This window comes from Diadema antillarum, unplaced genomic scaffold (genome assembly GCF_040938485.1).
Source record: "Diadema antillarum isolate AM-2024a unplaced genomic scaffold, OU_Dant_1.0 scf00000141, whole genome shotgun sequence".
In the NCBI taxonomy this organism is placed as follows: domain Eukaryota; kingdom Metazoa; phylum Echinodermata; class Echinoidea; order Diadematoida; family Diadematidae; genus Diadema; species Diadema antillarum.
In genome coordinates this window covers 820,654-834,063 of record NW_027271030.1, presented here as the reverse complement: position 1 = coordinate 834,063, position 13,410 = coordinate 820,654, and the positions used below count along the sequence as shown (strand labels likewise).

Here is a 13,410-nt window from a genome sequence, read left to right as displayed (position 1 = left end):
ATGTCATTGCTTAAATTATCTTTTGTTAGGCATACTTGAAGCCCCCAGTTAGAAATTACCATAAAAGAACAGTACCCACTTGAGTCAAATTGGTCTATATCCTTCATTCATTTAATCTCTTCCTATGTGCTACCTGTTTGTACATGTAGTAGAAATTGTTGTCCTCCTTAATGCAACATTCTTGAATTTACATTCAGATTTAGTCTTATATCTCTTAAATAAAGGGCAACTGATGCCAGTTATCATGAATGGGAAGGACTTGCATTCATCTTGGAGGGGCTTTCTTTCAAAGTATGTGTGGATCTTTCTGCTTCCTATAAGGTACAGTGTATGATGTAAAAGATTTTCCTGTTTTGTAGTCCATGGAAACTATGTATTGTAATTCATTTATGTTTGCTGATGTATCTGTAGGCATACTCTTCAATTCATGTCATTTGAACATTAAACACTGCACTCCATTGCATACAAAAAATGATTTTATACTTTGCAGTTGGCAAGAGTTTATATCCCAGATTAGTGTTCCAGAGTCATACAGGGCTGTTGACTTTTAAACACAAAGGAAAATTGTACCAACTCCTTGGTATAACCAGTGAAACTTGCACACATTGATATGTGATATTTGGGGCATTGTGCCATAAACGTGACACCTTGCGATCAAGTACTAATGATTGATATAGAGCGATCTCATAGCAAAATCTGACTGATCACTTCGAGTAGGCAACCTCAAAGGATGGAAACAGAGCTAATGGTAATGATGCTAACTTCGTGGAAACAGAGCTAATGGTAATGATGCTAACTTCTTTGTCCCAGGTACAGGTACATGTAACTAACAAAAGTCAGAAAAAGATATCAGTCATATAGGGATCAACAGAAGCCCCCCTACATTCCACCTCTTGAAAAATAAAGGAAAAGAATGACTTTTCACCAAGAGATTCTTCCTGTCGAAGGTAGTGGGGGAAGGGGGCATTGACCTTTGACTCAACCAACCACGAACCACCCTTACCCCCCCCCCCCCCCCCCCATTAAAAAAGGTGCAGGGGTCCTTGAATTGGTGGTAATACAAGTATCTACTATATATTTTACACAGTTCGATTTATACCAAAATGTTGCAGCAAGGACAAGGTTCACCAAAGTTTATTGTGTATTGTGCACCTCTTGAACTATTTTCCTTTTTATCTCAATAGAATTGTGTCAGTGCTTGGTATTTGTGATTGCATGATTTTTCTTTTCTTTTCATTTGCAGTAATGACATCTCCTTTTTTATCCAAGGGAGTAGTGAGAAATAACCTATGCCATGTTGATTTAAAATTCTGTTGAGAAGAGAAAAAGAAAAAAGTCTTGTTTCGGTTTCATGCCAAAATATCCTTAATATCAACAGTAGTTGTAAAATAATCACAGAACCTTGCGATGTTTTGTTTGTTTGTTTTTTGTGTCACTGTTCAGGCAAATGAGACTTTTTGATATTCCTGATATAGAGTTTTGTAAGCTGTTATAATCAGTTTGAAATGTTTAAAGAGAAGAGTTTGTGGCTCACGTGTTTTCCTCTTTTTTTTCTCTCTCTCTCCAGTGTGCTTATCTATGGCTCACATTCCATTTTGCTGAATCTGTGCAAAGATGAACGGGGCAAAATTGTGTTCAACTCAGCTGCTGTTGTCCTCCTGACAGAATTAACAAAGGTAAGATCCTAACAGACTGATGGTTGTATGACACGTTTATTGAAGGCTTCTTTGCGAAAACTTGAGATGCAAGTTTTTCCAAATGCGAGGTATAAGATGGAAAATGTTCAGTTTTCAAGAGGAAAAGGCATTTACTCACGAATTGATTTAATGTGTATTTAAGTTACACTGAGCATCGGTAAAAAGAGACACATTGATCGACAGAGTCAGAGATAGAGAGATAAGGGGGAGGGAGATATATAGAAAGAGAGAGAGAGATATATATCATATGTATAATTAAAATAGAAAGAGAGAGAGAGATAGAATTGAAAAGATATTGTATGGTTTTAAAGCTTGGTTTTTATGACACACTGATGGTACTTAAAAAAAAGGTCAGTATTTCCTTTTTGATACCCAGAAAAACAAAAGCTGTCCCTTTCAGGAGCACTGCACATAATATAAAAACAAAAAAGAAACCTGTCTACAGTCAAGGATGGATATCTACTCTGCCTGACTACTTACAGTTGTTGATCTCACTGGCTCTCTGGCTCTCTGATCTGAGTAGTGGTAAAGATGGAGGCAAGTCAGCCAGGATGCTTCCCTTTACCTCTTGCTGGATGTTTGCCATCCCGGCCTTACTCTACGCCATCAACAACAACTTGGTAGTCTTCATTCAGGAGTTTATGGATCCAGCCAGTTTCCAGGTACATTGAACAGTGGGTTGGAAAGTAGCTTTATAAGCATGTGTACGTAACTTCATGGCCATTGGGTGGGAAGCATTGTGAGCATTGATCTCTTACATATTGAGTTTATTGCTAGTTATTCCACACGATGATTACTGTAAAAGTGGTTTCTTTCGCGTACAGAAACTTTCGCGGTTTCCATCGGTGCGGAGTTTTTCGCGTGTGTTTAAATTCGCGGTCGGTAATGATAGTGTTGTACAAGCTACGAGTTTAAAACATTTTCGCGTGATGTTAAATTTGCGGTTCAACCTCAAAGCGCAAAAAGCGCGAAAATAAAACCACCGCGAAAGAAACCACTTTTACAGTACCCACAAACCTAAAAACTATCATTCTCTTTGTCATTGTGAGAGTCACTCTTCTGTTTACGCATTCCGAAATACTCTAAGCATTCTTAGGAGATTATAGTTTTTTGTGGTTTGTATCCCAAATCACTAAGAAGATAATTCTGAAATTTGACCATTGCTGTGATAATGCTGATGTCATAGCCCAGTATCATGTGCAAATAAAATGTTGAGAACATTGAGAGAATTTCTTTGCAGAATGTTTGCTGTCAGAATATGACTTCAGTTCTTTATGTTTTCTGTCCATCCTTCCCTTGGAGACTGATACTGTACTCATTATTTTAAATAAGATTACTATGGTCATGTGAGATTGTAAACAATGAAGAAAGTAAATTATAAGAATGAATAGCTTGGCTTGATCAAAAGCAGTGAAAAATGTATATATATATATATATATATATATATATATATATATATATATATATATATATATGTATGTATATATATATATATATATATATATATATATATATATATATATATATATATATATATTATATATGTCTTTATAGCTGGGTCTCTCCACAGGGTGGAACCATTTTTTTCTGAATATACTAGAGCTTAAAATGCAGGCCTCCTTTAAACCAATATCTACCAGTGATGACTTCAGAAAGAAAGCAGTATCCCACCAAGTTTTAGTGCTCAAACATCATGGGTATTGCAATAGGGTGTAGTTTAGACTGGAGAATTTATTGCCAATGTCATATAAATGTGATGTCCATGTGACGGAGGTTAATTTGCGGTGCGGCAAATCCATAAAAGATTGTTGTCGTTTTTTACATTTAAGCATGCATCACTATAGCAGGGGGGCAAAGTGCATATTGACACAGTAAAATTTAGCCATGTATGACCCTGCACCACAAAACAAACAAAAAGTCGCCAGATATGAATTTTTAGTTAAGACCACCTTCTGAAAGAGCAGACTTTAAGCTTTAAAATGATATATAACTCAGATCAAATGGACTCTCTTAACCTATTTAAATGTTGGAAAGAAATCACAAAGTCAGGGAAAGTGTGAACAGAGAAAAGAGGCTCTGAAGTACAGTGTCTATTCAAGTGCTTAATCTTAACCAAGCTGTGCTGGCTGTGCGATGAATGGGACAAAAAAAAAAAAACAGGAAGTAAACCACCAGAGTAAGAACAATGAATGGATTATTAGATTAAAGTGAAATTGAGCATGCCTCATTAACACATTCTGTCAATAATGAATGCCAACTGTCAAAGCAGTTAGCATTATCCTTTCAAAAGTTATTAGAGTTGAAATTGAAGAGTGTGTACAAGGTTTTTCAATTTAAAAGAGGATTCTAAAGAGACACCTAGTCGCACTATTTAACCAAAAATGTCGGAGATAAACTGCTAGAAAAACACACTTTCCTGCCGGTTTCATGATCCCAAATTTTAGTATAATGTAAAAGAAGACTTGGTCTTTCAGAAAAAATGAAAAAGTCAAGATTGGCTAGGTTGACCCATTTCACCTATTTTCAGTCCTCATGCAAAATCAGTGTGTGCGACTGTTTGTTCGTTTTGTGATGCACTGTCACATATTTAAAATGATCTTCATTGTGAAATGAAAACATTGATACCTCTGTTACATGACATCATGCAAGTTGTTGATCCAACCTGTTGGACTGACCCAGCTCTGAAAGGCAGTATGATCAATTTCCAGCATGTTGTACAGTATAAAGCAACCTCACAGTGTAAGTTCAGTGTAGATGGAGACTTGACTGCAAGTAAATGTTGCAGGATGCACACTGATTGGATACACAGTGACATGCTTCTGTCATATTTTAGTGATTTTAATAGATATTGATTATCATTAGCTGTGCCTTTAGAAAACTATCCATGCTATGTAGAACCAATTATTCGCTCTTACATTTCAAGATGTGCACGCCACTCCAGAAGTTAATCATTAGTCAAATCTGCACACTCCCCACATCAAATGTACATGTAGTTTGGAACATCAAACTTATATGACTCTGTGGACTCTTAATAACCTTTGAAGGCATTCCTAGCTTTATTTCCTCTGCCATTGCCATGAACTTTGTATTGGTATTGATGTGTAACAAACATGAAGCCATGAAAACCTCACTTCCCACAGTTATGTCAATGTTTGCTTTGTAAACTTCCATCTGAAAAAATTAATGGTTTGTCCCTCTGCACCACAGATACTTTGTAATCTGAAGATAGTCTCCACTGCCGTCCTGTACAGGATCTTCCTGAAGAACAGGCTTTCTTTCAAACAGTGGCTGGCGATTGGCTTGCTGCTGGCTGGCAGTGTGAGCAATGGGTAAGAAATCAATGCCAATGTTGATTGCCACAAAATCATGTAATTGATGATGCTCCCAAGATAATCTCAAATCTGTGCCATGACTAATATCATTGTAAAGCAAGCTTTGAAATTTAGGGTGTGTTTTTATGTAGTTTCTTTTTTGTTATACGACTTTTATGTTCACATGCAGTTGTCTCCATTTACAATCTCATTCAATTTCTATGAAATTTCCATTCAAGTTGGTGGCTTTAATGAGCAAAGTGTGGGTTCATTTTTCCCTCAGTCATTTAAGCTGGAATTGAAAGTAGTCTGTTGATTCAAGTATCTCACAAAATAAAATATGAATATAATCCACATGATAGAATGCTTCTCTGGTAACGTGAAAGTGATATTTAATGATAATGTTGATCATGAGAGTTGGCAGTGTTATCTCCAATCAGCTTTGCGATTTGTTTGTGCTCGTTATTTGGAGAAATCTTCATGAATCTTATTCATCCCTGAAATGCGATGTGCTGCAATGCCTGTTATATACAATTTCACCTGCAAGTAAAGGTCTTATTACATCGACTGAAGTTAAAGTGGGTATCTCTTTGGCTTGGAGACTTGGTGGCGATACGAGTCTCCCTGGTCACTGAGATGTCTGTGCAATATCTTCACGACGTCTCCAGGGATTCATGCGAGAATCTTTTCCGAGATTTTTACCAGTCTCCAGCTGGCCTCAGAGATGTCTTCACGATGTCTCCTTAGTCGCAGCCAAGTCGCAAAGACTGATTTTGTCCACTAGGGCTCAGAGACGTCTCCACGACCTTGCAAAGATCTACTGGCAACCTGCCAGAAATGTCCCTGTGACTGAAAAAAAGATGTCTCAGAGACGTTACGGTGATGTCCCCATGACTTCCAGGCAAATAAGTTGTCACCTTGTTTGGAGATGTTTCAGACATCATCCTGAAGTTGCCTTCTTGGTGAGAGCTCAAGCCATTTTATGGTCTGTTTAGTCGCACAAGTCATGGCAATTGCCGTGAAGTCTTCTCTAGTAAGGTTCAAAGTCGGGAGATGTAAGGGAAGCTGCTGGCAGACTGAATGTGTTGTCATCTGGCCAGATAGAATGTATTCAGAGTAGTATGAGTAGGATCCATGGAGTACCTCCTCAAAATTTTCCCATGGTTATGTTTATCTCTTCTCTTCTTTTCTCTTTTAGTCTTGCAGGCATCACATCTAGTGGTAGGTCCAGATCCCTGAGTGAAATTTATGTAACGATACCCGGCTTACTCCTCATCCTCATCTACTGTTCCATCTCTGGTATGTCTGGAATCTACACAGAATACATCTTGAAGAAATACAAGCAGGTAGGCCGCTATACTTGCGCGTGTTTTAAATGTTTTCTGTTGGTGGTGAAATGAAGGCCGAAGACAAGCATATTTATATACTTTATGTAACACTTTCTATAACTGAATGGGCAGTCTGTATCGGAAATGAATGTTTTGAAACACCACAGCTTGAGTTCCTTTAGTTGAATTGGTTTAACTGCATCAATATCCTTCTGTATGCATCTTTCAGTCTTTCAGATTTCTGTAGTTTATCCAACTATCGCAGTTGTAGCAAGTGAAAGAATTGATTTCAAACCAATGACTCATCTTTTTCTCATACAGACTTGCTTAAAGTTTCATATACAGCTTTCTGTATTTCTTCTCCCCTTCACTTCTTCCTAATCTAATGTCATAATTCTCTCTGTCCCCCCCCCCCTTTCTCTTGGCTGTTCACACTTTTCTGCTCTTCTTATTTTGGCCAAAATTACCCTTAATTCTTTATAACTCCCATCCTACCTTCCTGTTTGTTGATTTATATCTACATTAATTTTTTTATCCATCTATTCATCTATCTATTGTCTTCCTTTTTTATTCTCTGTCTTTTTTCGTAAGTATTTTTCTATCCAGCTATATGCTGCTGCACTCTTTCACATTATATATCCAAACTCACTCTAACTCTATCCCCATTCCCTCCCCATGAACACAAACACTTGCACTTTCCTACAAGAAACCCTGCCATCACTGATGGTCCTCTTTCTTTGTGCTGCTTTGAATATGATTAAACTTTTGATACTCATCCACTATTGAATGTGGTTTGTGATATTCCAGGTATCATTACACCAGCAGAATGTGTTCCTCTACCTCTTTGGCCTTGTCTTTAACTCCATGGGTTACATCATGACATCACCAGGGAGCTCTGATGGTTCCGTGGGAGGTTTCTTCACAGGCTTCAGTACTTGGACTGTAGTCGTCATTCTCACACAGGTGGGTGGCTGGTATTAACTCTTTGGCCTGAATTCACGAATGTGGTACAAATGAAACCATGGTTTAAACCATGGACAAAAACCATGGAGCGCCAAGTGTCGCACGGAATATTTCGTTACGACATTGGTCATTTCGTCGACAAATGACCGTTTCGTTAATAAAATTATCATTTCGTGGACGAAATGTTCTTACTTACTTACTTACTGCCCATTATGCCTCTATTGGCATGTAGGGCAGCAACGAACATCCTCCACTTCTGACGGTCCTGGGCGAGTTTCTGGATAGATCCCCATGTATGTTTTAGGGCCTTTAATTCTCCTTCCACTGTTCTTCTCCAGGTGGTCTTGGGACGTCCCCGCTTTCTCTTCCCTTCGGGTGTCCAGTGAAGTGCCACACGAGTGATATTTTGAGCATCCATCCTGAGTACATGCCCAATCCATTTCCATCGTCGTCTCAGAACAATAGTACTCATGTCTTCTTGGTTGCATTTGGAGAGCAGTTCTTCATTAGATATCTTGTTGGGCCAGAAAATTTGAAGGATTCTTCTGAGGCTTCGTGTATGGAAGACTGACAGTTTTCTGACGTCTCTTTCTGTCATTCTCCAGCACTCTGATCCATACAACAAAGTGGAGAGGACACAGCTTTGGTATAGCCTCAGCTTTGTTCTTGTGCTATACTGTTTTGACCTCCATACGTTGTTCAACATTCTGAAGGCCGTGCTGGCTCTATTGAGGCGTTGTTTGATGTCATTTCCTGCACCTCCGTCGCATCTCACAATGCTTCCAAGATATCTAAATTCTTCTGCAGTTGGGACATTTTTTTTATTCACTTGTATCGGTAATGGATCTGAGTTATTCAATATCATCACTTCTGTTTTACTTTCGTTTATCTTTAGACCGATTTGCTGTGCAAACTCACTCAGGCGTGTTGTTTTCGTTTGCATATGCTGGTGTGTATGAGAAAGTAATGCAAGATCGTCAGCAAAATCAAGGTCTTCTAAAGTTGAGAAAATGGACCATCTGATACCTCTTGATTTGTCTTCAGTTGTTCGTTTCATTACCCAGTCAATGGCAGTTATGAAGAGAAGTGCGGACATGACACAACCCTGTCTTACTCCAGACTTCACTTCAAACTTTATACCACTGCTTCCAACACTGCATGAAAAATGTGAGTAAAAGCTCTTTATGACAAGAACTATATCGCGTGGTATTCCATACATACGCAGAATTTGCCACAAGCTCTCTCTGTGGATACTATCAAATGCCTTCTCAAAATCAACGAAATTTATGTAGATCTGTCTTTGCCATTCTGTGCATTGTTCGATGATATTACGCAGTACAAATATTTGGTCAATGCACCCCCTTCCTCTGCGGAATCCTGCCTGTTCTTCTCTAAGCTCTTGGTCGACTGCATCCGTCAGACGTTTTACAATGATCTTTGAAAAAATCTTGCTTGGTATCGATAAAAGGGTAATTCCACGCCAGTTATTACAGTTCCTCAGGTTTCCTTTCTTTGGAATTCTAATAATCACACCTTCGGACCAGTCTCCTGGAATTTGCTTTCTTTCCCACACAGCTCTGAAGAGTGGTTCAAGATATCCAGCTGCAATCTCTGGTTCTACTTTAAACAATTCTGCATTGAGGTTGTCCTGTCCAGGAGATTTGCCATTTCTTAAGGACTTAATGGCAAAGATAATTTCATCTTTGGATGGAGGGTCAGTGTTTATGTCAAGGTCTTCTTCTGCTTCTTGAATGTCTGCCTCTACAGATGGTGGTGGTCTGTTCAGCACTTCACTGAAATGTTCTGCCCATCGAGCTTCTTTTTCCGTTTCTGTGGTAAGTGTCTAGCCCTGTTTATCAAAAACTGGTGCATCTGTCTTTCCTCTGCACTTTCCACTAATTATCTTGGTAAGTTTGTAAACTTTACCTTGCTCCCCTTTCTTCGCGGCATCTTCTGCTTGAGATGCTAGACCATCTAAGTAGCTCCTTTTATCTGCTCTTGCCTTTCTCTTGACTGTCCTATTCATTTCCTGATACTTGCAAGTATACTTTTTCTTTAACCGTTCTGACTTTGCATTAATTACAAGCTTCTTTACCTCTTTCCGTTTCTTTATGGTGTCCCATGTGTCTGCTGAAATCCATTCTTTCTTTTCCTTTCCTTTGTAGCCTATGCACTCTTCGCTTGTCTGAACAAATGTCGTCTTAGTTTTCTCCCACATTTCATCAATTTCCCTATCAGTGTCGTCAAGATCTGCTAAAGCTTGAAATCTGTTCTTCAGCTGAAGAATGAAAGAAGATCTGGTCTTGGGATCGTTGAGCTTTTGAACATCAAACTGTCTCCTTCCTGTTTTCTTGGTGCCTGCTCTCTTAAGTTTTACTCTTAATGATGCCACTACAAGATAATGGTCGCTGCTAACATCTGCTCCTCTCCTCACTTTGACATCAAGGAGCGAGTGTCTCCATGTACCATTTATTATGAGGTGGTAGATCTGGTTCCTGTCTCTGCCATTTGGTGAGATCCAAGTCAGCTTATGGATGTTCTTGTGTGGGAAAAGTGTCCCTCCTATGACCAAATCATTTGTTGCACAGAAATCGAGCAACCTTTCACCGTTGTCATTCATGTTTCCACAGCCATGTCTGCCCATAACTCTTTCAAAGCTGGTGTTGTCATTACCTACTTTTGCATTCAAATCCCCCATTACAATTTTCATGTCGTGTCTAGGAATTCTGTCCAATTCAGCTTGTAGTTGCTCATAAAAATCATCTCTAACAGATTCATCACTATCGTTGGTTGGAGCATAACATTGAAGAATTGAGACATTGATATGCTTTCCCTTCAGTCTAACTTCGATCAGCCTACTGCTCACAGGTTTCCATTCCAAAATGCAGTTTTCAACTCCTTTCTTCAATATAACTGCAACTCCTTCACGATGTTGGCCGTCATCTCTCCCAGAGTACAGGACAGTCTCTCCACTGTTGGTGGTAATCTTACCAGATCCTGTCCATCTGCATTCACTGATGCCAAGAATATCTATCTGATAGCTTCTCATTTCTGCTGTCACTTGTGCCAGCTTTCCTGTTTCATACAGTGTCCTCACATTCCAGTAACCTATCTTAGTACTACGTTTGGCATTTAGAACTTCCGTTTTCCTGCCAGTGGCTTCCTTGCGGCTTTCACCACTGCCATTCATAAATACATCTGTTGATGAAGTTGGAAGCCCATCACGCCTGAAGTTCTTGGTTTTGTTCGTTGCTGTTTCCGTAACAAGTTGTTTTTTACAGGACAGGGTTGTTAGCCCTGTGCCCAACCCCCAACCTGGAGGACCAGTGAATTGCTTTTCGTCTCGTCTCTACCCTTCGACCTGTCCAGCCTGGGTGGCCCTACCAGGAGATAAATCTCCAGCTGGCATAGCTCTAGGGGTCACTGAGACACGCAAGCTCTCCGACCACGACAAGGTTGCAATCCAGTCCGGAGAGACGAAATGTTCATTTAGTTACAAAATGTTGTCATTTCGTTACAAAATAATCATTTCATCGACGAAATGACTGATTTCGTAAGGAAATATTCTTTGCGACACTTGGCGCTCCATGGTTTTTGTCCATGGTTTAAACCATGGTTTCATTTGTACCACCTTCATGAATTCGGGCCTTTATGTGCCAATGAGTCAAATGTGTATAAATTTCACACACGTACCTATGGACAGGAAATTAACTACTAATGTGGCACACAGAGGGTTGATAGGCTTTATTGAGCAATTTAAAAATTGTAGCCAATGGTCATTGTCTATTTAGGTCACATGACCCAGCATGACTATCATGCAACATGCACCCTGATCCCCCTGCCATGCAGCTCACTGAACTACGTGGCTATACATGACTAGATCATAAATGGTCGTGGGTTCATGCAAGAAAGTGTTGAAGTGGCAATGAATCTAGAGAACAAATACGGCAGGTGAGGCAGAATCATCTGATGATATCTCTACAGAATGGAAATTCTTTTTATAGCTATTGCAAGCCTCATCATTATAGCGGTGGCCTGTTGGCCTGGGGCCATTAAAAATTGATGTCGGGCCACTAAATTTCCAAACAGGCTATATTTTGGTGGCCTGATGGGGCACCTTAGACACAAAATGGATTTTTGTGTTTTTGTTAACTTCAGATTCAAAGATTTAGTTTCCTGACTGGGCCACCGCAGGAAAAAGTAAGTGTTGAGCTCTGGCTATTGTATAGCTGTGATGATTTGGGAAATGGGAGAGGGGACGGGAGGGGAATTTCCTGATTGTCATTACAGTCATTCTTTGAATGAAATCTGACTCGATGCAGGGGTAGATCCAGGAATTCTGTAAAAGGGGGGGGGGGGTGCAAAGAAATATTTCTGGTGCCACTTCCCGGTTTCCCCTTCATTTTTGTTTTAATTTCTTTTGTTTGAACAAAGAATAAAGGGGGGGGGGCGCCCGGTGCACCCCCCTCTGGATCTGCTACTGTAATGTTTTGATTTTAACTCTCAATGCTTTGTCACCACCAGTCTCTGAATGGCATGATTATGGGATTCCTCTTCAAACACGGTAACAACATCATGAGACTCTTCACCATCTCGGCCTCCATGTTGGTTACCACGGTATTCTCTGTCATCATCTTCTCACTCCAGCTCAACGTCTTCTTCTACATGGCATTATTGTCTGTCTTGTTTGCCCTCTGGCTCTATTACAAGAAGTGAGACAAGCAGTGAAGTGAATAATACCACACATGCCAAACCTAACTCAAAATTCAGCGCCAGAGTACTGCTGGGAGTTCAAAGTCATGATATCATTTTCATGCTTTTATTTGCAACCCTGACCCCACAGAACTCAGTCACTCCAATGGAAACTGATTTACAATGATGTTGGTTTGCCAGGACTCAATCAAACAACCAACTAATTTTCTGGCCATATTGTCATTTTACAGGCCCAAATGTCTGTTGCCATCACTTGTATCATCCTATGCAGTCTGCCGTGTCTTTTTTTCTGACATCAGAAACAAAGAAGCCAATTTCTTGTTTGAGAAAAAGAAATCTAAATCCTATCCACTCTTGCCTAATCCCTATTTTGAATAACTTTGTGTGGAGTTGCAAATGCAAGCTAATCAGGAAGTATTATGTAAAGGTGTAAAGTGCAATTTGTAATTTTGAGCAAATACACTCGGCTGATTTTAGATTTTATCATCTTCCACCGCACTTGGGTAATTTGGGCTATACATTATAAAAGTGATATTTGCCGTATGTAAAATTAATGTGACATACATGTATCCAAACAATTCACTCGTGGTACAGATTTGAATTCTTTAAAGCCATTGAATGTTCACTCATGTATCCTTGTAACTAATTCTTCATCAAAATCACGATTTAAATACACATTTTGTTTTGTCTCAAGTATCCAAAGAATGGTATAGTCATATAATACTGTAGTAATTTAATTTGTACTTACGATGGATTTGTTCATGTGAGGATGTTAGCAAAAAGTGTCAAATGTGTGAAAGAACAAGGAGTTTTTCATCTATTCTTCTTTTTTTGCACACACACACAAAAGAAAACAGTTGATCACACCTACTTGATATTTTCTAACTTGCACAAATTGCTCAATTGCTACACCACTCAAAAACTGAAATACTTGTACTATTTGTATGTTAGATAGCTTCTTTTTATTGTTATATTTCAGGGAAAAGCTCATAACAGAAGTGAGAAAAGAGAAAAATTATATACCAAAGAATGCATGACGCATGCATGTTTTAAAGAGGCATTTGATTTTAGGAGTGTCTTTCTGTGTTTGTGCTTATATAAGGTCTGCCAGTTGTGTCTTTTTGCTGCATTTTTGGAAAATTTTTATCCTAACACATTATGAAGTACCAGTTAACTCATGGGAACAATGGTGTGGTTTAGTGCAATCTTTGGAAGTCACTATTATGTATATAAAATGTATTCTGCAGTATGATTGTCTTGCCCTTGTTTTCAAGGGAGCAGTACTATTTACTAAGAATGTGATTCATACATTCTCAGAAGGTCTTTGGATCTATTGCAACTGATTGACAAATTGCCCTCCATCGACGTTAATAAGCACTGAATTGATCGGTGTTTTAG

General features: G+C 39.1%; 1 protein-coding gene and 1 long non-coding RNA gene across 2 annotated transcripts; both read left to right on the top strand.

Annotated features, from left to right (window-relative positions):
* The first annotated feature begins 224 nt into the window (after nucleotides 1–224).
* LOC139721322 (uncharacterized) lies at nucleotides 225–2,306 on the top strand. Its single transcript, XR_011710226.1, has 3 exons — nucleotides 225–321; nucleotides 1,568–1,676; nucleotides 2,180–2,306. It is a non-coding gene; the product is annotated as an uncharacterized lncRNA (long non-coding RNA).
* A 2,100-nt stretch (nucleotides 2,307–4,406) lies between these two features.
* Nucleotides 4,407–12,101, top strand: LOC139721255 (probable UDP-sugar transporter protein SLC35A4). The gene is made up of 5 exons (XM_071632577.1): nucleotides 4,407–4,436; nucleotides 4,905–5,026; nucleotides 6,207–6,354; nucleotides 7,144–7,299; nucleotides 11,824–12,101. The coding sequence occupies exons 1-5, from the start codon at nucleotides 4,407–4,409 to the stop codon at nucleotides 12,013–12,015; spliced, it is 648 nt and encodes a 215-aa protein (XP_071488678.1). The 3' UTR covers nucleotides 12,016–12,101.
* Nucleotides 12,102–13,410: the final 1,309 nt, after the last annotated feature.